Source organism: Mugil cephalus, chromosome 11 (genome assembly GCF_022458985.1).
Source record: "Mugil cephalus isolate CIBA_MC_2020 chromosome 11, CIBA_Mcephalus_1.1, whole genome shotgun sequence".
Taxonomy (NCBI): domain Eukaryota; kingdom Metazoa; phylum Chordata; class Actinopteri; order Mugiliformes; family Mugilidae; genus Mugil; species Mugil cephalus.
In genome coordinates, this window is record NC_061780.1 from 8,775,579 (window position 1) to 8,803,533 (window position 27,955).

Below are 27,955 nucleotides of genomic sequence, written 5' to 3' on the forward strand. Positions count from 1 at the left end.
AGTCCCTTTCCACAAAAATGGTCATCAAGGACATACCTAAAAGAAAGAAATAAGTCAGAAGTAAACAAACTGAAGGATTTTGAGAGAGAAACTACAGAAGCGTGCTTGAAAAGGAGAGGGAGAGAGAGGGAGATGTGGGTTTGAGGTTTCTCAATGTGAACCAGTTGCTCAGAGTCTGGTGGATGTAGGAGGACGCACGGAGGGAGGGGAGCGGTGAGGATAAATGCACTCTTTCATTTCAAAGTGAGAGAAATTCGTTGCTGCAGGCACATATACACAGCGACAGGAGCGCACGGGAAACGACGGTTTTGTTGTTAATTTGAGAAAGTAAGCGGGGACCACCATGGATGCGACCATATCAGAGAGACAGAGCACAATAACTCACCAAAAAATGTAAGGACTGATGAGCGCAGTCACAGGAGAGTTTGAACTTCAAAGACGCGCTCCGGAGTCCGGAGGGACAAATCTCGCCGCTGAATGACTGTTTGAGAAGGTGTTACACATTTGTAATGGTTTAATGACTGTGAACTGCGGCCTCTTGTTGGATGGGACAGGTGCAGATATTTTCACGGCTAAGGCATGGGTCATTGAGGTGGCAGTGAAGCAGTTTTTCCTGACCATAAAAAGACATTTTCGTGCACTTTAGAATAAGACTTAAGATGCACAGATCGTTCTCTTGTTGAATTGGTTTATTTATTTTTTATTTTTTGTATATATAAATACTTGAGACGACTTTTGTAAAGGAACCAGCCCTGAAATGAGCCCCACACACGAACAGGCGATATGCCAGTGCTGCACCGTTTGACCGGATTTTACGCATCTCTTGGGAAAAGGGAGAGCTGAAAAACGCACGCGTGTTTACGTGGGTGCAATGTGGACATCGACGCACTGCATTTTCACCAGCTCAGAACAAATCAATTTGTGAACAAACAAGGAGAAAAGTTAAAAAAGGAAAAGAAAAGGAAAGAAAAAACAAAGAGACTGTTTTTAGTAGACTTCATAAATGGAGCTTCGTAAATACCTGCTGTGCCTGGAGTTTATCCTCCTCCTAAAAGGTAAGAGCTCATCTTCAGCTGTATTTGTCAGTGTTATATGTTTGTTTTTGTGCCATTTCCTAACAGCAACTACAATTTTGTTTCTGCGCTGTTGTAATGAACATGAAACTGCTGAATTGTAATTGCAGTGTGTAACTTATTCTAAAGTCTAAATTGTGAAGCCTAAACAATTATCCACACTGGTGCATCTTCACTACTGCGTACCTCTGCTTTCCCCCTCATCACTGTCTCTCTGGTGGATACGGCCATTAACCTCCTCAACCTTTGTACTTGAACAGACAACAGGCGGAAATAATGGTGTCACGCGTGCCTCCATAGATCCCATAGAACTTTACCCTGTGACAGTTAACCACTGACCATGAAACCATTTCTCAGTTGACTCTATGAGGAAATGGGAAGCAGGCGTATCATAACCCCTGGCTACACTCCATTTGCCAAACAAATCAGTGGTATAGGAATTTGTGCATGAGTCCAAGAAATGGATGGTTCACAGTTCAAAGGATCCTTCAGTAAATCTATCAGCTATGTAAGGACAGAGGACGTATTTTATTTTCGTTGGAGGCCTTCGGCTACGGGAGGATGTTCGGAGCCATCGCAGATATTTGCATGATCCTCTGCCAAAAGGTTACTGGTTCATCTCCTCTTACAGCTGACACCCTCTGACCCTGGCAGCTGTGTAACAGGACCCCACCAGTCATATCAGTCATTTACATCTCTTTGACTGGATGTCTTAAGTTCCCCCTAATGAGGTGCCTGTGCCAAGTGTGTTTTCTCCTTCGAGCATGTACATCAGTTCAACTCCGATAGTCACATTCGTTGTGGCGGGCCAGTCTCGCACACCTCATTGAGCCATTCCCGCTACCCAGGCAAAAAGTGAAGAAAAAGACCATTGTTGTCTACCATAGGTGTGTGTTTGTGGTCCTGATAAGCAGTGGGGTTAACTCTTGTATTGTGCCATGCAGCCATGAAGCACATTTTAAATCAATAGATCGTGTTGGGCATGATAGTTTAATGTTCTACCGACCTTCTGAAGTTAATCTATGGACTGAAATGTTTACAGCAAATTGTCGAGTCATTATCCATGCTGCCCATTTTAATGCTGGTTCAAAAACCAAGGAATGCACGAGGAATGCGTGGGCCTACATGTATACACTCACAGGCACATATGCCTGTTTGGAAATACCACATGTTATCAGTGGTTCGGTTTTACACTCTACACTCCATTAACCGGTTAATTCAAGCATGAACAGGGTAATGTTTTTTTTTTTTACTTTTTATTTTATGTGTAATTATCTCTTTAAAATGTGGACGGTAGCTTATGTGATTTTAGGGTTCGTGCCTGCGTGTGTTTGTTTGCTGGCTTGAGCTTGAGTGTCGTATAGGAGCATGTAGGTGTAGGTGAGTGAGTATGTGTGTAACGTTAATGGCTTTAGCAGAGCTCCCCTGATGCGGCCAGCAGGCATCCCATGTCTGTTACACTCTGTTATGCTTTACTGAGATGTCAAACACAGGTGTGCGCGCGTGTATGCATTCAACTCTGCTTCACTGGTCATTCATAAATTCTTGCTCTTATTCTCTCAGCCATTTTCTCATGTTTTTTTTTTTACTTTCCCACATTTTGCTGAATTTCATTCCTACTCCCACTCTCCTTCCACTCCCCAGTCCCCACGAGAGGGTGACAGAGATGAGAACAGAACACGATCGAGATAATGGAGACACAATCTGTGAAAGAGGGTGAGAAGAGGTGAAAGAGGGGGAACAATAGGGGGACATTATGAGCCAGTTAAACATAGATGAGAAAAACAGAGAGTCCAGAAGACATCTCTACTGCAGGACATGTCACAGGCTGTGCAATAAGTCAAGAAAGTAAAGACGGAGGCCAGGACTCATTCACATATGTCCAGTTAAAACAACATGCACCACTATCGGTGCACACTGCTATAAGTGTCGGCATGTGTCTATAGTATCCAAAACACAGAGCGAAGTTGAGTTCCTTCTCCTCAATGTGTGCACAGACATATATACACAGACTGCACAGTCACAACCACTCACATCAAGCAGCAGTAGCGCCAAGAACCGAGAGTGCGGTAGAGAGAATCTGGACTTAGTTTGGCTTGATAAATGTTTGCCGCCAGTTGTCATGGCGATGGGTGGTCAGACAGCCTGTGGTACAGTGTCATATATAAACCCCAATGAAAATAGAACCAGGGAAGGGAGGACAGGACAGGGGAAACAAGGAACGATGGTATAGATTTGTGGAAGCCGGAGGGGTTCAGAGGGGAAATGGGGGCCTCGTGGTAGAATTACAGTGTGCGTTATAGCAGAGGGGGCCAAAATAAAAGGGGCAATTTATGGTTTATGAGAGAATGAGTGAAACGGAGGATGAAGGAGAACATCAGTAGCACGGGTTGTTATCGGAGGCCGTGGTTTGTTGTGGAAAGAAATTTGGGAATGGAGTGTGGGTGACGTTGCCACAAGAAACGATAGAAACGTTTTACTGCAGTGTGTAATAGAGAGTAGCTAATTACACAAAGGCTGGGAAAATATATTTATATTCTATCTAGCAATGGACGATTTTGTGTTACGGAATTTATATACTCAAGCCTAGGAATATTTCCACTGGCAAATTGTGTCATTAAACTGTGCAGAATCCCATCGTTGTCACTGGAAGCTCACACAGCCATGCTAGCAAGTCTGTCCCTAAGCTAACACACATGGAAGGACAATACTAAGTTAGTTTAGCTTGCTAGCATGAAGAAGATTTGCAGGTATTTAGACAAAACTTCAGACCCGATGACGTCGCCAAATGAAAAGTCAGAAGAGTTTTTACAACTTATCTCAAGTGATCCCAAGGGGAACATGAATGGGTGTACCAAATTTCATGGCTGTCTACACAATAGTTGCCCATCTAAATCAATAACGTGTAGTTTGGAAATATTGGGTATGTCTAAAGCCAGAAGGCTCCTTTCAGTGAGGAGCACTGCTTTACAAAATTTCACTGCCGTCCATATAAAAGGTGTAGGGGTATTTTACTCTGCACCAAACACACATCCTTGTAGCCATAAACAAGGGAACAAGAAAAAACTAAAATCTGTCTGAAAATGTAGTGACAAACCGGCAAAACAACATCTGCAAAGAAGAGGAAATTCAAAGAGCAGGTAGAAGACATTACAGTGTGTGAGAAAGGCAGGAGCAGAGATGGAAGAGAAACAGTGACCATATCCAATTTCCCTCTCAAAACCAAGTGGAATCCCCCTCTGATTGCTCTGGCCGAGGTAACTGTCTGTGTGTGTGTGTCAGTGTGTATTTGTGGGGAAGTATCTGTATATAAGCGCAGATGTAGCTGGTGCATAATCCCTGCAGCAGTGCTCTGGTCTCGTTCCCTGTCCCTTTTTCCCATGAAATCACTGGGTTACAGTAGGAGAGTTGGTGCAGGTGGCGTCTGATTGCACGTCGAGTCAAATTTATTCAGGACGCCCATCTTAACAAAACACATCATACACATCCTGCTTTTCAGGGCTAGAGAAAATATATATTTGTTACGCTGGTGCTAGCAGCTAAATAGAGAGTATGCAGGTTTAGTGATTCAGAAACTAGACTGGAAATGATGAGTCTTGATGCCTTTTAATTTAAATAACTGTGTAGGTAGAAAATATACAGTGGAATAGTTTGTTTGCTGTCAGCTACTGGTTACTAACACAACATTACCAAATACGTCTACTGAAAGAGGAAATCGCTGTGGCTCTATTTAGATGCCTGTATATGAACAACACTGAACCAAAGGCACTTCTTTTAATACCTTTAAGTCCAAATGGTCATTGCAATACTTGGTTCCTAGTGTTGAGAATATGCAGAGAGTAGATGCAGTACAAGTGGATCAACAGTAAAAACTTAACACATATCAGAAGCACCTGAAGAATCTAAGAAGCTATACATTTCTCTCGGGTTATGGTTAGACCAAGCACAGTCCGAAAGCCTGGATGTGTTCTTGATTTTATTGAGTACACATAGGAGGTAACTTGTGTGGAGTTGGGACATCTATCACCATACTGCATCCCCCCGTCTGTACAAGTCCAAACTACCAAGTATGCAAGTCCAGTGTTCACATACATTGTCTCCTGCATTAGTCATCAAGCTCGGTTGAGCTTTTTTTAAGTTGCTGTCAGTTGTAACTGAAGATTATAACTCCAAGTTTGATAAGTGGGTTTACCAGATCTTTGTAACCTGCTCCTCATTTCAACTTGAGGCCAGTGGCTTGCGGCTACATTAGCAGCTACTAGCATAACACATCTAAATCCAAAAGCCAGTGTCTATTATACCTGGTGAATAAAGTATGAGACATCTGACAAGGACATTAACTTATTAATGTGAACTTCTGTGTTGCTGCTAAAGAGCTATTAATCATTAATTTGTCTTAAAAGTGAGTGAACCTTAACAACTGTGCTTCCAAATTAAACATGCAGGGTTTGGTTTAAAACTAAATGTTAACAACTCAGACTAGCTGACTACCATCTTGTTACTCTCTGTCTTCTCTGTGTCTCCTTCACTTCTCATACTGTGTATGAAGGGCAGGCTTGTGTGTCATAACAGGCGGCTTACTATACTACATCGTTTTCCTAACCCACGCCCTCCCCTGCTTTGCCTCTTCCCTTCCTTCTCCTTTCCCTCTTTTTTCCCCTCAGACTGAACTCCCTTTCTCCTCAGAGGCCGCCTCTGGACACTTTGTTTATCCATCTTTTTTGCCTCCTCCAACCCGCCTACGCCCAGGGCCAAAATATGAAATAAGAAATAATAATCAGATTCTGCACTGTATATGTTACTACAGTTAGTTACACAGTACAGACTTTCACCATTTTGATCATTGATAAATATGTCCTCAAGCTTGAGGCATTCAGGGAACCATGCTGCACTTTTTATACTTAATATTACTAAGGAATGGCATGACACAGAAACTCCTGGAGGACAACAGTTGGTTGTTGTTGTTGTTTTTTATTTTAATTTGTTTTTGCATTAATTAACTAAGCATATTATTTGCAGTGTTTTAGAGCGGTCAGTATGAGAGTAAAATTGATCTTGGCCTCTAATTTGTCCAATACATTTTAAAGTTTCAAACAAACAACAGTTTGTTGACCTATAATTCATAGCTGAGAGTTGGACCCATTGTCTTTCCTCCGACTCTGGGAGTCACATGTATGGATAACTAGTCACCATCACAGTTTGTAAACCTCACAAGGCATAAATGCCTCGATAAACACAGCATTTTAGACTGAAGTTCTAATGAAGTCTATTTTCTCTCTGGGACAGGTTCTTGAACCAAAACGATTAAACTCTCTGAATAAGGCTCCATTGAGTTGACTCCATTTGACTTAATGTGACATTTTTCTCCTCTTTCATTTGGGAGTTTTAAATGCGCTGACTTCTGGTTTAGCACTCCATAAAAGATTTCATTGTTCAAGTGCGCAACATTTTTATAACATACTGTAGCACCACTGAAGATATTCACACTGGGTGAAACAGGCTGTTTTTTTATGATTATAATAGAAATAAAATTAAGCTTTGTAAGTGTGAATGATGTTTGACTGCGCACCGTGTCAAACGATATGTTGGCTTTTGGAACTTTGTCATCTGTGTAACAGTCGTCTTTTTTTTGGCCCCCAGAATTGTGTCAGTGTTTCAACATAGATGTGAAGAATCCACGCATCTTCACTGGTCCAGAGGACGCTCTGTTTGGTTTCTCTGTCCTACAGCATGATGCGGACGGGGAGAAATCGTAAGTGTGTGTTTGAGAGTATCAACACAAAAGGGACCGAATGTTACTGTGATGTTAAATGAGTGTTGCCCTGTTGAAGGATGCTGGTTGGTGCTCCCTGGGACGGGCCGCCCAACAACAGAAAAGGAGACGTGTACAAATGTGTTGTGGGCGAGGAGAAGAACTCAACCTGCATCAAAGTAAATCTAGGTAAAAGAGTTAACCGAAACATAATCAACCTAAACACAATCAGCTATAAGCTATAAGAAATTCATTCATAAACTCATCTGTTTGCCTGTTTCAGGAGAAACCGCTCTCAAGAACGTTTCTAAAAATCTGAGGAACTCTCATCTTGGAATGACCCTCACGCCAGACTCACCCGACGGCTTCCTGGTATGTCTTCCCAACACTGGGAAATAAGGCTTTTCACTTTTGCTGTGTGGGCATCGGGATGATGTGTGAGAACCTGAAGGGATGTGGTGAGACTAAGATGTGCTTGTTTGAAAGAATTTATAATGAATTAACCCCCACAGTGTGTGTTTATTTGACTTTAGATGTGGCCGTGAGTGGTTCACGGATCCCTGACTTTCCTTCCTCTTCCTTTTGGATATGCGTGTTTACAAAGTGAAACAGATTTAATTAACGCTTTCTTAGTGTCCTGTCTTCTGGTGCAGGGTTATACATGCATACATGCAAGATCTGTTAATGCATGAGCATTTGTGTATCAGTGGTGTCCGAATGAGTCTCTGAAGTCGAGTCACATTTTCAAAAGAAACATGATTAGAAAAGTTCCAGGTTCTATCAGGACTGAATGAAGATGATTACAATGTTACATGTACAACTATTCAGTTCAAAATTATGGTAGTGAAACAAAGCATGGGAGCTCCTCCACCCATTCATATTATTAGCTCACGCTTTTGCCATCAATACTTCCTGTGTTAGGAAATAGCATAAAATACCCAAGGCAAGAAATAGAACCAAAATTGATTCTATTTAAAATGGTATGAACCAAAGAAAATGACACATTCACTTTTCAGAAGAATTTATGTCTTTTGTTCATATCACCTCCTAGACTTTTGTAGGAAACTTCATGGTGAATGGCTCCTATGGCGCTTTTCTACCTCTTGGTAGTTAAAGTGCTTTACAGTCACAGCAGCACATCTTGCTCGCTCAGACAAGCACACACACATTCACACACCAGTGCCAAGTGTCTTGCACCATTGTCAGTGTCTTGCTCAAGAAGGTCTGAGCCACCAACCCTTCGCTCTACCAACCAGGCCCTGGCTGCTCATATAATATGGTACTCGCAACTCGTCTATGTCAAATTTAGAAAGTCAAGTTCTGAGCCGTGAAGTCCTGACTTTGTGACATGATAAATGTGACCCTCGCTGGAGTCTCAAAACTCCAGCTCTGATCTTGACGTCTTACTGCCCTCCAGAGCAAATTTCTCCAGTTCTAAGTCTTTCTGGCTTGAAGATGAACGCACTTCTGCCTCAGCCAGAAGGCAGCGGTGTCTGTTATGTGCACGTTTTTGTATGTCTGAGTGTGTGTTCAATAAGTGCGTGTTTTGGAGTCTGCCAGGTTTTTACTGCTTCTTCGGGTGTGGAGTCGCGTACAGTTCACAAACGCAAGCCAGCTTAAGCCACACTAATGTGTGTGTGTGTGTGTGTGTGTGTGTGTGTGTGTGTGTGTGTGTGTTTGTGTGTGTGTGTGTGCGTTTCAGTGTGTGTTTATCTTAACCCCAGTGGTCAGGTCTATAACAGGATCGGAATGCGTCTCCGGCCCTTTGTTAATGACAGACCTACCAAAAGCCAGAGCACCTCGCTCACTTTTCTCCATCTTCTCCCTCCATCCTTTCCTCATCCCTCTCTCCCCCCCTGTCAATGTTCCTGAGGAGAAACCCGTCCATAATGAGAGGGCAAGAAAAACCATAATGTTTCTCTTTCTCTCATTCCCCCCCCTCTCTCACCCTACTTTCAGTCTACCTCTTTTGTCCGTCTACTGTAGGCTTGAGTTTCTCTTTTATCTTCACACTCTCCCCTTATTCTTTCCTCTTGGTAAAAAAGCCAAATAAACAGCTTTGAAGACTGAAATATTTTTATGGGGTGCCCCCCCCTTACCCCTTCACTCACCCGCCCTGCATTTAACACAATCGGATTTAAATTGCTTTACTGGTCCTGTGTTCCAGCTCTGTTAAACCACTCATGACAACAGTGACTGCCAGCATGTCAACAAAAGTCTCCGTCTCTCTCTTTCTGTCCTCCAAACCACACTATTGTAGTTTTTCCATGACTTATTCCCTCTTTTGACTTGTTTTCTTTTTGCTCACTGTCTGCGATGTTTTTTTTTTCTTCATATGTGTTCTTAACCAGGTCACTCTGCCACATGTGTCCACGTGTTTGGGCTCAGTGACGAAATGCCACCTACACATCTGTACACAAATATGAGCTGCTTAAATGACCTGGCCGCACCTGTAAAGCAGATGATGTTTGTGTTTCCTGTTTGGCAGGCATGTGCCCCTCTGTGGTCCCAGGAGTGCGGTACATCTATGTTCGCCAAAGGCATCTGCGCCTCTGTCAGCGATGACCTAGAACCAAGAGAGACCATCGCGCCAACAGCGCAAAGTAATCACATACTTGCACACACACTCACAGGAACATCGAGGCAAATAAACATATGGAGTCGGCCTGCTTTTGGTGTTGCCAACCACATGTTTCTAAACTCCCCACTTCTTGCAGGGTGCTCCACATACATGGACATCGTGATCGTGCTGGATGGCTCCAACAGTATCTACCCTTGGTTTGAGGTCCAGAACTTCCTGAGCAACATCCTCAGCAAGTTCCACATCAGCCCCGACCAAATGCAGGTAAAACTGCACCGGCTACAAATGTTATTTACAGTTGTAATGGAAACGTGTGGGTTTCAATTTGAGCCCCACTTAAATCTCTGGCACCCCTTAGCTGTTGCACAAAACAGAAAGACAAGCTCGTCCTTCAAGTGAAAACATGCACAGAGTTAAATATGAAGAACCACTCTGGCATATAAGACCAGTGAATGGATTGCTGTCGTAATGTAAAGGGATATTAGCTCAGCTCACTTGATGTTGAAAAAGAATGGAAGCTGAAGGGGAGAGGGGCTGTACGAACATTATTTTGGTTTAAACAACAAGAGGAGTGAGAGGGGCTATTGAGTTATGGGAAGAGAGGGTGGGGGTAAGGGGCAGCAGGCAATGTGAGGTGAAGAGGAAATACCTCTGGTTTTCGAATGAATTCAAAAATTCCCCAAGCGTACTGTTTGCTTTAAGAACAGGACTGGTACTTAAAGAGATAGTTCACCCCAGAAACACAAGCCTCAGATGCTTTCCACAATTATGTGCCAGCACATAAACTTGTGGCATTGTTGAAATGCTTGTGTGTTTGTGTTTGCGTATTCAGGTTGGTATATTGCAGTATGGGGAGGTGGCAGTTCACGAGTGGTCTCTGAAGGACTATCAGACCACAAAAGATGTGGTGGAGGCCGCCAAGAACATCAGCCGGCAGGAGGGCAGAGAGACGCGCACTGCTTACGCCATACAAATGGCCTGGTAGGACTGTCACTCGTACTGGGTGATCTTTCGTCTTCTGAAACATACTGAAGATTTTGGCTGCCTAACTGGAAACTGTCTGTTTAGATTTCGGTGTCACATTCTTTGGGGACTTCTCTAAATACATATCACTGTATAATTTGTAGTTGCAGTGATAATCAGGAGTTTTTCTTCTACTCTGCTCTTCCTTCTTTTGATCTGCTCTGGGGCCACTTCTGATTTATGCTGAAAAAAACAAGGTGAGCGTTAGATGAAACCATGTCACACAGAGCACTGCGTCAATCAATATCTATTTATTATGGCAATGACCTATAGGTGTAATGTGAAAGGATTCATGAGTAGTGACAGCATAGATCTTGAGCTTTAGATTACTTTAGCATATTTCAGTTCATTATTTTGGTTCTAGATTGAGGCTAGGGCAATGTTTTGTCAGCCAAAAATGTGATTTCAGCTTAGAGCTGGTTCACTCAGCACTTGAGCTAAAATAAAACTGGGCTAACTAATGTTCTGTGTGTTTGCTAGATGTCCCATTACACAAATAGTTTCTAAAAGAATTATATATCATTAAGTTAATATGCTGTCCCCCAAGTGGGCAGAAAATACTGGTATAAACTGATGAAGCTTCTTTTAGCTAATCCTGGTTTTATGTCTATGTTGAACATGTGCTATCACCAGAACAGATACACATCAGACTACAAATTAAAAAATATATAAAGATAAAATCTTATCAAAACCCATAGACCACATTTAATGTACTTTCCAGTAACTTTCTCCACACTTCTATATGTTTGGGGGCAATTAAGCTGGTAACCCAACTCTAAAGAAACATCCATATAAGTCGAGGGGGTCAGTGAAAAACTTTAAAATATCCCTTTCTTTTCAAAATAAAATTCCTGCTTTATTAAAGTCATACCCGCACAGAGCACCACACCCAGACCTGATGTGTGGCCATGACTGCCATTTTTGGGATGTGTGTCTTGGAGCAGTGGTCTACTCCTACACACACACACACACACACACACACACACACACACACGTAGCCACCCAGGTAATTGGAGAGTTCCTGTTTTCTGGTACATTTCAAGGTAAAAGTTGGACAAGTTTAAGGGCAACATTTAAAAGGTAGTTGAAAAGCAGTGACTGGAAATGGAACCAGTAAAATGGTTCAACTGAGGCTTTAAAACGCCAGTGATGAGAAATCCAGGCAACACTAATACACACCGTCACTGTCACTTTTTGCTCTCTGCCAGATGTTAAGACCACTAACTGTACACTTAACTGCTCCTCGACAAAAATGAATGAATAAATAGAAACTTTTCTCTCAGGATTCAAAGAAATGAAGATTTTGTACTGTAAGTGTGTTCCATGGTAAAGAAATAACAAATAGAAGTTAATTAGATCCCAAGAGGAGGCAACATCAAGACTTACGATTGAACTTACATAAACATATCTACACCCACTCACATGCAAATGTGGGCAGATAGCGCGGCGTTGGCTCTGGGCAGGAAAGCGGCGGGGTAGAAAAACAGTGAGATTAGCTGAGCTGGGCTAGCTGGCTGCTGGCTCAGCATGGCTGCAGGTGTGGCACGGCTTGACCCAGCCTGGCCAGCCAAGTAGCGCTCCTACAGCTGTAAAAATACACACAGAGACGCGTACAGTACACACAGCCACAGCATCGACACACACACACACACACACACACACACACACCAGGCGTTCACACGTTTCTCTTTCATGTACTCTTGGTTTTAATTTTACTTTCGAGGGCCAACGTGCAGGGCGTTCATTCCCTGACCCCCTAACCCCAACTCCAGTGCTCTTCAGTGCATGTCTGACCTTTAACCTTTACCCTAACCTTGTCCTTTTTATAAACGTAACCGTAAACCCAGGCACTCACCTCATACAGTTCCCAAAAGAACAAATTTGAATTTGACTTCAAAGCGGCTGCTCTGAGGCCGTACAGACAGAATAAATAGTAATTAAGTAAGTAGCCAGAAATCCCACAAACTTTAAAAGACAATGTTGGGACAATCTTGAGGCTTCTTACCTACCCACCCCTCCCACAAGCTTTTTGAGACACTTCCCTCTGGCAGGAGGTCGTGGTCCATCAAGACGTTACAGCTGAAGGCCTCATCAACAAAGCCTTCCACCGTTAGCACTTTATACTTCGTGATGTGAACAGTGCACATTTCATGCTTCATATTTTGTGTATCCTTGCATAAACTATACAGCTCATTTATTTAAAACCAGACCGTTTATGTCATTTAAATATTGTTTTCCTCATTGCCAAAGTTGCTATTTTGTTTTCAGATTTTTTTTTACTTTACTTTCTTCCCGTTTCTCCTGCTATATTGTGTTGGACTGTTTCATACATTTTACACGTACTATTTAACTATTTTCCGGCCTACGCTTTAAAAATACTTTATGTCTCGGCATAACAAACACTATATGAATTTACTACAATGACCCATAAATGCTCCCAGCATGTGTGGCAAAGTGCTTTGGACAAATGAATGCAATGGAAATATCCAAAAGCGGGGTTTATTTTGGTTGTCATTATTCATAGAGACGTGGTTACGGAGTTCACGTACTTGTACTTTACTCCAAGGACTTGGCCTGAACCTGACCTCTCAGAAAACGTAGATGTAGCTTTGCGGCCGCACACTGAACGCTGCTAACACTAACAATGGATTTTATATCTCATCACAGTGCTGTACTGTACAGGTACGTGTCAAAATCTGTCCATACAGTGCAGCGAGATGCTTGGTGTGAGTGTAATATAGACAAGTACATGACATTTATAGGCTGTAGAGCGTAATTTGAATGCAGACTAAATGGCTGCTTCATTAACATGAAACAACCCGCTACAATTGGATTTCTTTAAAGCTCCACCCGTCTGGGACGTACTCACTCAGCCACATGCACAAAAGTACACATGCAGACCACTGTGTCATTACCACACTACTGTGACTCCATAAAATGAGTAGTAAATACAACCAGGCCTCCCAATTAGCTCCACTCACTTTCTCTGCTCTTTCATCTCCCCTTCTTTTTTCTCATCTCTTTCATCCTACTTTCTCTGTGCTTTACTTTTTATTTTTATTTACCTGTTTTCTTACCTGTTTGTGTCTTTTCTCTTTTTTTCTGTCTCTCGTGTCCTCAGCTGCACTCAGGTTTTTTACTTTAATGCTGAGGACATTATGGTCCACCTCTAAGTTGTTGAGTTTGGCTTAATTTTACTTTCTTTTATCGTGTTTTGATCAGCCAATTTCTTGTTCTAACTTTTCGCCCATTTTCTTTTTGTTTTTGTTGTTCATGTGTTTGAAGTATTTTTTTCTCATTCTTTATCTTTCTCATTTTTGTCTTTCTTCAGTCACTCTTCCCCCTTTATTCCTCTGTTTCTGCTCGCTCTTCCCTGCACCCTATGTAATTTGCAGACTGCATAGGGGAAACGGTTGTTTTTAACTCTGAGTTTCTTGCGGCAGACCACAAAGTTATATTTAGGAAAGGGCTGGAGTTAGGCCTGAAAATGACTGAGTTCACTTGCAGTGACTACTCTCCCCCATTCGCTGTGTGTGTGTGTGTGTGTTGGTCTGAGGCTTACCAACCCTATTCAACGCTTGAAGCAGGTCCCACTGAGAACAGGTTTCCAGCAGACAAACAGGGTGCGGCTCTGGCTTGTTTGTGTGTGTTTGTCATTTAGGTTTCCTCTCTGTATCATGGTACAACCGGATGGGAATGCACAGATGCGGTTGATGTGTGCAGTGACAAATGCACGCAGCATGCGATGACCAGTTTGACTCAACTGGCAGCATGCGTGTCAAGTATAACTTATAAAGCTGTGGAAAGGTCCAGCTGTGGTATATTATCTTTCTAGAGAAGGAACTCAACTCTTGTGTGCCACTGTTTTACTAGCTATTACTAGCATTATCTTTCTGAAAGGCAACCTGATGATCGCATACTCATTTGTGTCCTCCCTCAATTACAATTTCACTCTCTTTTTTTCCTCTCCTTCAATTTATCTCATATCACATTCAGCTCAGTAGAACTAGCATGGAAGAATGACATATTTCTTAGCTTTCTTAGCGCGTCCAACTGTCTTTCTTTTTTTGCAGCACAGAAGGGTTCAGTGCCGAGCGTGGCGCGAGGGAGGGCGCCACCAAGGTGATGATCGTGGTGACGGACGGAGAGTCACATGACGGAGATGAGCTCCCTGATGCTCTTTTAGAGTGCGAGGACAGAAACATCACCAGATACGCCATCGCCGTGAGTACAGTTTGTCGAGTCCATGACTATTGCAGAGGTTTAGTTTCTCAAGAGGCCAAAATTGTTGATTCAGCAGTATTTAGCCCAGACTGGCAGAACCATTGTGGGAAACACACTATAAACAACTATAAACAACCGAGACATATATTATCTGTGTTGGCTGTGAAGGATGTCTTTGGCATTCCACACACATTGTGTGAAAGTGCTCCATTGATTGTACACACCCACAAGTGACCACACAGTATTACCACCACTCCCCCCTCCCCAAAATAACATCTCAGAATTATCAAATGAAACCCTTTGGTCTACTAAAATAGCCAACTGGGAACAAAAAGTCTTCGTTTTAAGCCACACCCGACCCCCTCCACACACAGAAACGCACTCACTGGTGGCATCCTGAGTGGTTAGCATCACATGGGCAGACAGACTATAGTGGCAGGACTGATGGCAGATCCCTCCCTATGCCACATAGGAAACTTGCAGACTCTGCTGGAACCACAAAAGAGGAGAAAATAGGCCAAATGTGAAGAAAGAGTTGCAACGGGACACTAGACACCAACGTAGACCAGTGAATATCGGCTATATCAGTACTCCTCCGTCTATGCTTGGAGAAGTTCATCATCTCAGTTTAGGGTGTTTTGTTCCCCTGGTAATACATCCATCTGTGGTCACTTACAACTACTCACAAGGGTTTTCCTTCCCAGGAGAAAAAAAGTATCTGTATGATTGGTCAGACTGACTTCCTATTAAAAATTATCTTATGCCTTCTTGAATCTGCCTCTGATATTGGATCACTGAATTGCACTCTGTTCTTACAGTGAATTGGTTCACCTAAAATAAAAAGCAACTTGTAGTGGTATCCATCAGACAATAGTTTTGCAATGTGTTTGTTGTGGCTGAAGTAATTAGTAATTACATTTCGTTACAGCGGCTCCTACTCAGAGTGTATGAGTGTTAAGAACAAAGAGGAACGTAGGCAATAAGAATAAGTGAGAGTAAGTAGACAATTATAATAAGAATACACGCATCAATGTAAAAAATATAAGAAATTTATATAACAAAATGTACAAGCATAAGTGAACCTGAGTTGATGCTCTATAATAACACTGAATATGAGGTATTGCACACTCAGAGTGAGGAGTTGTACAGGTTAATGGCCACAGGCAGGAATGATTTGTGGTGAAATCAGTCTGATGCTGAAAGAACTGGGCAATGGTTTTGAGATATTTCAATCTGGGCCAAACTGGCTGATCAATAGATCAATTTTCTATATCAATGGCGCTAGCATGGTTGAAAAAAATGTAACATGATAAAATAGTGTCCTTGGTACTTTGGAAAATCAGTAGACCTCCTAACAACAACTAGTAGACAAACAGATGCATCATCACGTACCGGTCATATCACTGTGGCCTAACACTTCCTGACATGTGCACAACACATAATGAACAGTAGTTTGATTTGGGAGAAGACCTAGGTTTTGCGGTTCAGTGTTTGCCCAAAATCTGAAAAGTGATGACAGGTAATGAACAACTTGTAACAACAGCCATGTTTTGATGTTGCTCGCTGTGCAGCTCGCCGTGTGTTTGTGTTGCGTTGTGTGTGCGTGCCTGTGTGTGCAGTGGAAATGGCTCACAAGGGAGGTCAGGGCTTTCAAAACAAGAGCACTGTGTTTTATACATCAGCGCAGCACGGAGGCTGAAAATGTAGGTGAGCGGTTTACGCAGCAGCACACGGACGCTTACAGTAAACTCATGCCGTCAGGAAATGCACTTAACATTTCAACAAGGCTTTCATTTCTCATTCTCTGTTGTCTGTTTGTAATCATGTGAAAATTCTCGGCAGCCCGTGAGAAATCTCAACTCCTATATGATCTTAATGTACATATTTTTTACATGTACACTCTCTTACACACAGCACCCCCTCTAAAAACAGAGGATTTCCTTAGTTTGCTTGGCAGCCAGAGTCACAGAGGGATATTCTTGGGTTTGGTTTCTCTTATGGAATTTTCTCATTTGTACTTCAGGCGTTAAGCCACGAGCTGCTGCTGCTGCTACTGCAGGATGTCTTCTGCATCATTCATCTCTTCACCTCTCAGCTAGGCCTGTGCTCCTCATTTGGAGATCTCTGGCGGCCGTCCTTCATAGTTATTGCTTAATTACTGGTGACTTATGAAGAAAAGTGACACATCTCCCAGAGTTACAGTTACTGACACTCAGTGTTCCTGAGATACAAGGAGGAGTTCGCTCTCATACATGCTCAGAGTGTCATCTGTTTATGCTCGCTGTTTTTCTCACTTTTACCCTCTTCTTCTGCTTCCATCTCAATTACTCAGCCTTTCATTGACCCTGTGTTATCTCCTTGCTGATTTGCCACATTTTCCCTGTCTGAATTTTTATTTTTCTCTCGGTTTCAGGTTCTGGGTCATTACATCCGCAGGCAGCAGGACCCTGAGACGTTCATTAACGAGATCAAGTACATCGCCAGCGACCCTGACGATAAATACTTTTTCAATGTGACAGATGAAGCTGCGCTTAATGACATTGTGGATGCCCTGGGAGACCGCATCTTTACTCTGGAAGGTGAATAAGACATAATTCAGGTCTACATGAAAGCATATGCAGCACTGGGAGTGTTGGTCACGAGCAAAAGAAATATTGTTTGTATAATGCTGGGAGACTTTTCATTATGTCCATGATTTTTGATTATAATATTGCTACAATTCTGGGAAGTGGTCAAATGCAAAAATTGACTCCAAGATGATCAAATTCAACCAGATATTGTTTGTACATATTTATTAAGTGGAGAGCTTTAGTTTGTCACAGTTTAATGAAATATGACTGAACATTAATTGTCAGAGAAAACAAGACAGAGAAATGAAAGGTAAAGGGAGTGAACCAGTGAGACTGATGAAAAGTGACGCCGCCCTTCAGAGAGGAAGTGATGGGAGGAAAGGAAATGTCCTTCACCTGCAGTCTTCAGGGTGGGAAGGGAGGAGATGTGCGAAGAAACACGCACTGACTTGTTGTCCTCCTCTAGGTACGCTGGGCTCCAACCAGAGCTCATTCCACATGGAGATGTCCCAGATCGGATTCTCCACACACACACTGGATGTAAGCTCAGCCTGCAATTATTATCTGCCGATGACATTTAACATATTGAGTCTTTCACCTCACCCGCGCTCTGCTCCGTTTTTCAGGACGGCATTCTGTTTGGCATGGTGGGCGCCTATGACTGGGACGGCGGGGTGTTGAAGAAAGGGTCTGACACACAAATCATGCCGCCCAGAGAGGCCTTTGAAAGCGAGTTTCCGCTGGAGCTCAAAAATCATGCTGCTTATTTAGGTACCCAGATATCACTTCACCCGGCATGATTCTAAGTGCGTTGTTTTAGAATTTTAGTTCCTAAAAACATCACTGGGTGGTGTTGTTTGGTCAGACTTGAAACTTTTGCCCTTCTGGTTCAGACATTCATACGCTGGTGTTTAGTCTTGACAAGATAAACTCAAAAGACAGTATTTAGTCTCAAGTGGCCCTGAGGCGAAAGTGAGTTGTGGCCAATAGAAAAAAAGCTGCAACAAATGATTCACTATGAATTAATGTCCTGATTATTTTTATATCCTTAGATCAGCATTTTAAAGCATGTACAAAATATTTTTTTGTGAACTTGGGGATGCCTTTTGGTTCTGTCAGCAGGTATCAGTTAAATACGTCAGAGCGATCCACTGCTGTTCATTCTACTATACCACAGCTTAATGTGTGTTCACATGTGTTTCTAGGTTACACAGTGTCGTCTGTGACAGTTGGTGACTGGAAGAGACTGTATTTAGCTGGAGCTCCACGATTTAAACACAAAGGCAAAGTGATCCTGTTTGAACTCAGCAACGAAGGCGATGTCAACATTGTTCAAGCCCTCAACGGAGAACAGGTAAATGTCTCTCCATGAGTGTCTCCTCTCTCTCTTCAGTCACTTATTAATTTTAGTTATTTTGGAAGAAATCTGTACCTAGTTTTGAAAAGATCAAAGCAATGGCTCCACCTACTGGCAGTAAGCAGTAACGGCGTGTTTCTGTTTTTAGATTGGCTCTTACTATGGCAGCGAAGTGTGTGTCCTGGATGTCGACCAGGATGGCATCACTGATGTCCTTCTGGTTGCTGCTCCAATGTACCTTGGCTCAGGAAACAAGGAGGCTGGTAGAGTCTACATCTACACCCTCAGTGGGGTATGACACCAGTGGCATAGATCACTCTTTATCAAGATTACAAGTATTTCTGACTTGTAAAATATCAAATATCCCAGTTTATCTCCTGGAATGCATCCTTCAACACATCCATCTGTCTTCCTTCCTCTATCTCCATCTTCCAGGAAGACATCTTCGTATCTAATGGTACTCTGAAGTCAGAGGAAAAGTCACAGGATGCCAGGTTCGGTTACGCAATGGCAGCCTCTCCAGATCTGAACCATGACGGTTTCACTGATTTGCTGGTGGGAGCCCCGCTGGAGGATGAACACCAGGGGGCCATCTATGTTTACCACGGCGACGGTATTTACATCAACCACGATTACAAGCAGGTATTCCCCATTTGTCTGCGACTACAAGCTCACTGGTGCATCTCAGCATTCGGTCAAACTAATTTCCTCCTCTCCCCTCCCCACAGCGTATACCAGGGTCATTGATTTCCCCCTCCCTGCAGTATTTTGGCCGCAGTGTGAGCGCTCGCCTGGACTTGGATGGAGATGACCTCATAGACTTGGCAGTGGGCGCACAAGGCAGCGCTGTGCTGCTCAGGTACGGAGACACAGAGGAGGAAGGCACAGAATGAAATGAAAGTTATTGCCAGGACAGATTTTCAGCTTCACACTCCATAGCGAGCCATTGTTAACATTTAAAGACATAAAGTAATCTGCATGCACTCTGTTGACAGCGACATTTGTGCAGAGTCACTTGCCTAAATGGCGTGTTTCCGTCTCCTGTCTCCAGCTCTCGAAGCATTGTCCAGATCAATGTGAGTCTGTCCTTCCAGCCGCACTCTATTAACGTCATTCAGAAGACCTGCCAGAGGGGAGGCAGAGAATCAGCCTGCCTTAATGCGACTGCCTGCTTTACGGTCATCTCCCGCTCGCCTGGATCACACACTGGTTTTGGTACAGCCCGTTTTTTTATTGTTTTTTTTTTCCATGAACTTCACATTCAGTAGTTTACAAATGTCAGGCCATGTATTATGGAAGTTTTCCAACACCATTTGTCACAATTGCCTGCCCTCTCCTCAGATTTGTGGGTGTCGGCCATGTTGGATGACAGGAAATCGTCAGCACGGGCACTGTTTGACGAAAGCTCCCACAGACAGACCCAGAAAACAGTCTCTGTTTTCATAGAACAGACTGTCTGTTATACCCTTCCCTTCCATGTATATGTGAGTAAATGTGGCACAAGCACACCTTCTGCCTGTCACTCAAACATGTGGACAGAGAGAGTGAGACTGTTTGTTGTTCTTGTTCCTGCGCTCGATACAGGACACGGCGGATTACATTCGTCCCATCAGCTTCTTGCTGCGATTTAAGATCAACGACACGGAGAGTGGACCGGTGCTGGATGAAGGATGGCCAACTACTGTCAAGAAATATGTGAGTGGCGGAAAACTTAGCAGATTTCTCAATGGGTCGTGTTTCCTTCTTGTTTCCTACATCAAAACATGCTGTTTTCTCCGTCTGTCCAGATCCCTTTCTTTAAAGACTGCGGCGAGGATGATGTGTGCACAACAGACCTGGTGCTGCAGGCCAACATGGACATCTCTGGGACGAGGTACAGAGAAAAGATATTCTTACACTCTGTGTTCTTACAACAGCAGTTTAGCAAGATCAGACATCTGCTCGGTTGGTCTGAGTTTTCATTGTGTTTCCTACGCAGACAGAAGCCGTATGTGATCCGCAGCCCTCGTAGGCGTCTGGCAGTGGAGGTGCAGCTCCAGAACAGACTGGAAAACGCCTACAACACCAGTCTGACGCTGCAGTATTCCCGCAATCTCCACTTCTCCAGCCTAGCCATTAAGGTACACGAAGCATCACGTGTAAGTAACAATACACGTTTATCACACATTCACTGTCTCACATGTCCTCTCGTTCTTCACCTCTCTTTTATCGTAGGAGGACGCCAACTTTAAGATCGAGTGTACAGCAGTTGGTGCCAACAGCCACTCATGTAATGTCAGTTATCCAGTATTCCGCTCGCAGTCAAAGGTACATTGAGGAAATAGCTTCATCACTCTCTCGTCTCAGCCCACTCACACTTCAAACTTCCCCCAGGTGAAATGTGTCACTTCAGCCGCCTGTTCTCCTCTCTGTTTGCAGGTTAACTTCATGTTGGAGTTTGAGTTCAGCTGCACATCTCTGCAAAGTCGAGTCCAAATGAAGCTGAACGCTGCCAGGTACGCGGCAGTGTTGCCCATACTTCACACACACATGTAACAGATACTGAAGATTTAAATGAATGAGGAGTTTTTATTAAAAGTTTGGCTTCTGTTTGCTTTACAGCGATAGCATGGAGAGACCGGATACACTGGGGGATAACAGCGTGCAGCTGCAGAGTTTCGTCCAGTATGAACCAGACCTGTTTGTTAGCAGGTGTGTGTACGCTATATCAAGGTATTTAAGCTTCCTTTGAAATTCCGTGCATTGATATTTATAATTTTTCTGCACAGTGATACAAATTTAAACCGCTACGAGGTGCATCCTACTCGTACAGCGTCAGAGGCGATTGGACCAGAATTCTACACATACCTTAAGGTAAACATACAGTTTGCTGCAAATATACAATGGCAAATATACAAATAGCTTCAAGCTCCCAGTAACGAACAGCGCTGCAAAAAAAAAAAAAAAAAAAAAAAAAACGTGACGAGGTCAGTAACAACATTATCTTGTGTCTGTAGCTGCAGAATCTCGGCTGCTACTCTGTGAGTAATCTGGAGCTGCGCTTGCATGTGCCCTCTGTGGCTGCAGGAGACAGAGTCTTCATGACTGTCACCGATGTCTCCTTAGACAGCGCAGACAATGTGAGTAGTGCTTCTGTGTATTTGTTTCACGCTTTTAGATCGTATCTGACATACTTAAATGACTCTGCAGGCCACAAGAGTGAACTGCAGTGTGCTGAGCGACCTGGCCCAGCTGAAGGCCAGACAGAGAGACGTGCGCCCTCTTCATCCCGAAGACATGATGCAGAATGACATACTGGTGAGGCTTGTTGCCACACAGCAGCTAGGGAACCGTTTGCAGCGTCAGCTCGGACGTTAAAATCTGTTTGTGCGCGTCTGATTTGTAGAACTGCAGCAGGTCGTGGTGCACAGAGGTCAGGTGTGAAGTTCAGCAGCTTCTGAAAGGGGAGACGGCGAACATTCGCGTCAGCCGGCGAGTTCACGATGACTTTTTCAGAAAAGTGAGTTACAGAACAAGCGCGTGAGTGCTCAAAATTGTGTCCTGTGGAACAAATGTCGGTCATCTCCTCCATGTCTCTTTCCGTAGGCCAAATATAAGTCGGCGAGGATAATAAGTGCCTATCGCCTCACAGCTAAGGAGACTAACCTGATCACTCTGGGAACAGGAACAGTCTGGAGGGAGGTGAGGCTACAAATTGATTTAGAGTGGAACAATGGGAGTAACATTCATTTTCTCTAATCTCACGCTTCATCTCTCTTTTCTTTTTAGACTGTGCTGGAGGTGCTGAAGGGGCGAGCTATTCCCATTTCGCTCTGGATTCTGATTGGTAGCATCATAGGGGGTTTGCTGCTCCTGGCCCTCATTATTTTCATACTGTGGAAGGTATTAAAGTTCTGATCCCGTTAAGATAATGTTAGATTGTGTTAAGGGCAGGATAACAATCTCCACCCTTTTTTTGCCAGCTTGGATTCTTCGCACGCAAACTCAGAGAGGACGAAAGCCACGAGGACTGAACTTTGGATGCCAAGACAGCGATGATTTGTTATGACTACCAGATGAGTAGGGTGTGCATCCAGGCACGGAGACAGTCCTGGGAGACACAGACGCAGGGACCTCCAGGACCAAAGAGAGTATCACGAGGGTCCAACAGACACAAACTACCCACTATTTTCAGGGTCGGGGGCACTTATGTAAATAATGTTTTTCTAACTTTAAGGGAAAGTGTATTAAAACCACAATTCTTCTATTTAACTTACAGAAATGTTCTTGGTTTTATATTTCAAACAATCACTTGGTCCTACAGTTCACGTGTCCTTTAATGAAATTAAAACTGTTCAAAGATCTTCTTGTTCTGAGTATTCATTGCTGACACATGCAATAAAAAAAAAAATCTATTCAGATTTTATTCCACTTCAAACGGAAACACAATATTAACTATAAAACAATCATACTTTACAACATCCACACACAAACTGTAATGATAAAGTTCTCTGAAGTGCCAGAAAGTGGGTGAACTACATTGTTCCTGGCTCAACTTGTGGTTGTTGCAGTGGAGTAGATGTAGGACTCTAGGAGGAAGATGGTTTCATCTACTTGGTTTTCCGCCGAGTCTAACCTGGTGGAGAAATAATAAAACATTGAGGGTAGGAACCACAACAGAGAGCTGCCTGAGCGCCTGTAGAAAAGTAAACTCAAGTTTTGCGTTCCTACTTGTTGATGTGAAGCCTTAAGGAATCCAGCTGTTGCTTTTCAGGAGCAGTGATCATCTCCTCAACCTCGGTCAGCTGTTCAGGCTCGGCCCCGCTGGCCTGCAGAGACGCCAGGATGGCTTCAATTCGTTGGGATTTCTCCAGCAGGCGCCTGCAAAAACAAAAACATGTAACCAATCAACTCATTCAGTTAGAGTCCAGGGGGTGAGCCACACAAACGTCATAGTTCATCTTGCACAGCGAGCAAAATTGCTCATGAAATACTAACTTGCTCTCTTTGGTCTCAAACAGACGTCGCTCTATGAGGTTGGCCACTGTCTGCAGAAGAAACAGATGTCAGTGAAGGATAGCGAACACGAAGAACAGCTCTATGTTGAGGGTTTTACCTTGTAGCAGTTCTGTAACAGCATTCTGGCCGTAGGGAGTTGGTTGACGGTGTAAAGATAGAAGGTGCGAGAAGGAGCATAGTCAGGAGTCTTTGGGACTTCCTGAAAAATAAAAGATAGAATTCTGTAGCAGTTAGAGAAGACGCTTAAATATAATAAAGAAAAAGAATCGGTGGCTCCCTTAAATCTGGTTTTAATTTGACCATTCATACTGCCATACTGTGAGTGATACTGAACATTATGTGGGACATATTGGCTGGGAAGGTTTAATTTAAGTGAACATTTGGCAAAGTACGTCTCAGGATCTGATAGTCACTCATGTTAATAGAGAAGGAAACCAGCTTAAAGAGACCATAAAAAGTCAGTTAAATGATGAGTTACTTTATCAGATTGAATCAGTTGAAAAGCTTCGTCATGCTTTGGAAACAACTCACGGTCCATCATGCACATACCTGTAACTGGGCCAGGTTCTGTGAAAGCAGCGTGTACAGCATGTCTTTAGCCTCTTTGGCTGGAATCATGGCGAAATCCTCCACCTGCTTCTGCTCCAGATGACGTTTCCGTAGCAACAGACGGAAGATGCGAGCTGATCGGGAGCCAAACCTCTCCTGTACAACAGACTCAAGCGTGGCCCGCGCCAGATTGGCCAGCGCTCGATGCAGATCTGAGAGATGAGTTCAGAAACCGTGCTTTGTGATTCATGAATTAAAGTGGAGGAGCCAGTGCGCGGATTCACGATGCTGCGCTCAGAATCGTCTACATTAAAAAGGATACTGACGACGTACATCCCTCCTCCACTTTCACCAGCCTTGCCAACGAACTCCATCTTAAACAACGGAGATGAGAGGAAGACATGAACATTGCGTTTGCAATAAAATGAAGAAAACATCAAACGAGGGGAGATCGTACCGGGTCATCCACCAGCAGAGTGAGGTACTGGTCTAGTATGGGTCTGGGGATGTTGTAGCTGGCAGGAAGGGATCTGAAGATCTCATTGGCTGAGAGGGGCTTTGTGCAGGCGGCTAAGGGAGAGGTGGTCACCTCACTCATCCTCAACATGGTCCTCACTATTTCACTGCTTGTCTAAAGAGTGAGACAAGTCATTAAGAACCATAATATGTGCATTTTTGAGCATGCAAGCTACACTTCTGAAACAATTCTTAAAGGATTAGTTCAACACTTTTGTGGTTATGCAGATAACTGTTGAAAATTTGCTTCCCTCATCAAAAAAAGACGGGAAACAAGCAGGAGAAGTTAGTCTGACTCACTCCAAAAATAAGAAAATAGTCCAACAACCTACTGACAGCTGCAGCTCCATACAGTAAAACAGACAGACTAGAACTTTCTGCCTGAAGAATAGAGATCTGCTCAACCAACATCTCTTAAATCATTTGCTTAACTATTTTGCAGATGTTCTTTGTTCGTTTGTTATATTAATGTGTCATTTATAGATCTTGATGGCTGAGCAAGTAAGCTTAAAATAGAGTTTCCTTTGCAAAGGTGCAAAAAGTGTGTCAATATGTTGAACTATTCCTTAAAATGCATACAGTATTTTCAGAGCCTGTGCGTAAACCTGACCTGATCCAGCTTGTTGGCCACAGCACTGATGATAGCCTGGTCTCTGAAGTGGAGATGGAACCGCTCAAAATTCACCTGCCAGTAGATCCCCTCGTCGCCATGTGTCTGCGCAAAAGACAGACTCACGGTTAGAGAGCTAGAGGGTCACATGCATGATAAGCAATATGTCTGACACAAGGGGCAGCGCACTGAAGAAGTAAATGGAGATTATGCAGGAAATGTGTTAGGAAATGTTCCAAACCCTGACCTCTGAATCCATCTTGGCCCTTTTAGCGTTCCTTTGCTCTTCTCCCTCCTCGGTGGCGAGCTGACGTTTGCCCCGTCCAATGAGCGTCACGTGTGGTACCTTGTAACAGTCAGGGAAGCTTTCTGGTGTGGGCGGAGCGGTGGAGACTGGGGCGGCGGGAGCGGCAGGAGCGGAAGGAGTGGCAGGAGTGGCACCTGTAGCTGGAGTAGCGCTATCAGTGGTGCGAGCTCCAGTCGACGGAGGGCAACGCTGAAGAAAATGAGTCTCCACCAGTTTGGAAAAGGTGGACGTCACTTCATTGTAATCCATGCTGCGCCCCTCTACAAAAAAGATGCAAAGACGTTTAGTGGCTGGTTTCCATGTATGCCTTTAAAACACTTTTTCTTTGTTGCTTTGATACAGCCACTGACCCTCCATGTTTTGCGTGAGGCGGTCTGCAACTGTCTTAACCGTGATGCTCATCGTCATGTGGCCTCTCTGCAGTAACTCCTCTATGATTAGCTCTCCTGTGTCGCCGTACAGGGTTTTGGCAGTGTAAATGTAACGGGGGTAGCGCAGAATTCTAAGGATCCGGTCACAGCTAGAGTGATACTCTGTCGGGCTGCCAGGTCCTTTGCGGCCTGAGTTGAACACACAGGCCCCATGCTGCACAAGCACACACAAGGACTTCTTTACCTGGATTAGGAAGAAAAAACAAAGGGACAGGGGTTTATTTTTACTCAACACAAAATGTTAACGCAGAAAATCCTCTGCCTCGCCCTGTATTCAATTGCACACTATTCTAATGTGTTCTATTGAAAATACGATGCTCCGTCAAACATCCGACATGCCTTCTTTGCACTACTGCAAACATAAACCACCCATGTGGAGCAAAGTCTCCTTGGCACAGTTTCCCCTTGTAAATCACAAAAGCATGAGTTCATCCTGCAACACTGCATTTTAATATTAGCATTTTAATAATAGCAAAAGATATGAATAGCCATGCATTCTGGTCTCCACGATGGAATTTTTTGGGATCCCTTAGAAATGTAAACTTGGTTTTGTATTTTTATTGCAAATAAACATCACACTACTGATGCGCACTTTGTCTGCATCCACTCTGCCTTCCTACATCTCCTGCACATTTTCATTCAGCTCAATCTCTGTACGTCTTTAGAAGTGATTTTATAATAGTCAAAACTAATACAAAGACACGGGTGAACATAACCTGTGTGTGAACATAAGTGTAGAGGAGTTATACCAGGTCTGCTGAGATGCCAGTTTCATGGATGATGGCTCTTAAATGTTGTGTTCCACTCCTGAGCAGGTGCGTTCCCACTTTCTCCACCACCTCTCCAAAGTGTTCACGCAGCAGAAGACCACACAGACGCACTTCCTGGGCAGTCATCTGCATTAGCAAACAAGCAGGAACACACAGCAGCATGATGGAAGTGAGCAATCGTGGATAATAACAATGTTATTATTTATGTAAGATTGCAAGTAAAAGTATTTTAACTATCAACTGCAGGTTCATTTCCTGATAAATTAGCATAACAATTTGGAGAACTACTTGTGGTTTGGTTTGACCACCTATTTGTTAATATCTTACAGTAACTTTATTTATACGTAACATGACATCACAAGACATTCGAGTGACAGTGCTACAGGATATACATTCATTTGCCTGTTCATAAGATACACCAGTGAAGATTCATGTATACTATACTAATGTATACTAACTAAAGAACTGTCTTAGATTCAGTCTGAGCTTCTTGGGGGTTATGGTATTCAGCCTTTGTTTAAAATAACTGAGAGCTGTTGATCTAACTTTGTTTTCATTTTGGAGGCCGTGGTGTATTGAAGTGTGTTGTGTCGCACTGTCACATGTTTCTATTACCCCATTTTTATCAATAGGCTAGGCTAAATTACAAAAACACCTCTGTGTTTAATACAAACAGCACCACAAACTACATCCTCCAAAGTGTCCATAATATAACATAAACAAATACCAAACTAAACATCATAACAGTGATGGAGGACTAGAAACCATTCGTTTTCTCTAGTGTACCTTATGTTTTGGCAAGAGAGTATAATAAGTGATCTTATATTTACATCAATCATCGCTGTTGCGGGAGTCAATTACACAGACTCATAACTCTATATATTTCCCCGGCGGTGTATGTTGGCACACTGTTTGTCATAAATGGTGATAGTATTAACAAAAGGTTTTGCACACATGACACAGAGCTAGTATCGCCGAGCTACACACTAGCATAAGCATCTAAACGTGTTATCGTCCCTAACGAGTGCTATTTTTCTATTTGACACAAACCTTTCAAACAGACAATTTCCTGGACAGACACAGTTCTTGCTTTAAAGCATCCCACAGGTTGAAAACTGTCCACATGCGGCGACTAAACGACAACACACGAACACACGAACATTTCTTCTTCTTCCGCTAGTGACGTACGGATCG

General features: G+C 43.3%; 2 protein-coding genes across 2 annotated transcripts; one reads left to right on the plus strand and one right to left on the minus strand.

Moving 5' to 3' along the window:
* Positions 1-175: 175 nt before the first annotated feature.
* itga10 (integrin, alpha 10) lies at positions 176-22,921 on the plus strand. The gene is made up of 30 exons (XM_047599911.1): positions 176-1,055; positions 6,714-6,825; positions 6,905-7,014; positions 7,109-7,197; positions 9,314-9,428; positions 9,543-9,670; positions 10,239-10,387; positions 14,503-14,653; positions 17,067-17,232; positions 17,690-17,763; positions 17,850-17,994; positions 18,429-18,577; positions 18,729-18,872; positions 19,016-19,222; positions 19,309-19,439; positions 19,632-19,795; positions 19,922-20,064; positions 20,165-20,275; positions 20,368-20,453; positions 20,559-20,700; positions 20,795-20,887; positions 20,999-21,075; positions 21,182-21,271; positions 21,349-21,433; positions 21,577-21,699; positions 21,770-21,877; positions 21,966-22,079; positions 22,166-22,261; positions 22,349-22,462; positions 22,543-22,921. Exons 1-30 carry the CDS (start codon positions 1,004-1,006, stop codon positions 22,591-22,593), a joined length of 3,519 nt encoding a protein of 1,172 aa, XP_047455867.1. The 5' UTR covers positions 176-1,003; the 3' UTR covers positions 22,594-22,921.
* Positions 22,879-27,951, minus strand: polr3c (polymerase (RNA) III (DNA directed) polypeptide C). The gene is made up of 12 exons (XM_047599912.1): positions 27,812-27,951; positions 26,741-26,887; positions 25,911-26,175; positions 25,501-25,820; positions 25,254-25,358; positions 24,585-24,758; positions 24,450-24,501; positions 24,128-24,339; positions 23,676-23,777; positions 23,558-23,607; positions 23,291-23,440; positions 22,879-23,195 (listed from the first exon to the last, which is right to left on the minus strand). The coding sequence occupies exons 2-12, from the start codon at positions 26,885-26,887 to the stop codon at positions 23,111-23,113; spliced, it is 1,662 nt and encodes a 553-aa protein (XP_047455868.1). The 5' UTR covers positions 27,812-27,951; the 3' UTR covers positions 22,879-23,110.
* Positions 27,952-27,955: the final 4 nt, after the last annotated feature.

Excerpts from the sequence above, each read along its gene's own strand:
- itga10 (XM_047599911.1), top strand. The coding sequence starts at position 1,004 with ATGGAGCTTCGTAAATACCTGCTGTGCCTGGAGTTTATCCTCCTCCTA. Across the intron at positions 7,198-9,313 it reads ACTCACCCGACGGCTTCCTG|GCATGTGCCCCTCTGTGGTC; the intron begins GTATGTCTTCCC and ends CCTGTTTGGCAG. Across the intron at positions 9,429-9,542 it reads CATCGCGCCAACAGCGCAAA|GGTGCTCCACATACATGGAC; the intron begins GTAATCACATAC and ends CACTTCTTGCAG.
- polr3c (XM_047599912.1), bottom strand. The coding sequence starts at position 26,887 with ATGACTGCCCAGGAAGTGCGTCTGTGTGGTCTTCTGCTGCGTGAACAC. Across the intron at positions 26,176-26,740 it reads CTGGCATCTCAGCAGACCTG|GTAAAGAAGTCCTTGTGTGT; the intron begins GTATAACTCCTC and ends TTCCTAATCCAG. Across the intron at positions 24,759-25,253 it reads TGGCCAACAAGCTGGATCAG|ACAAGCAGTGAAATAGTGAG; the intron begins GTCAGGTTTACG and ends CTCACTCTTTAG.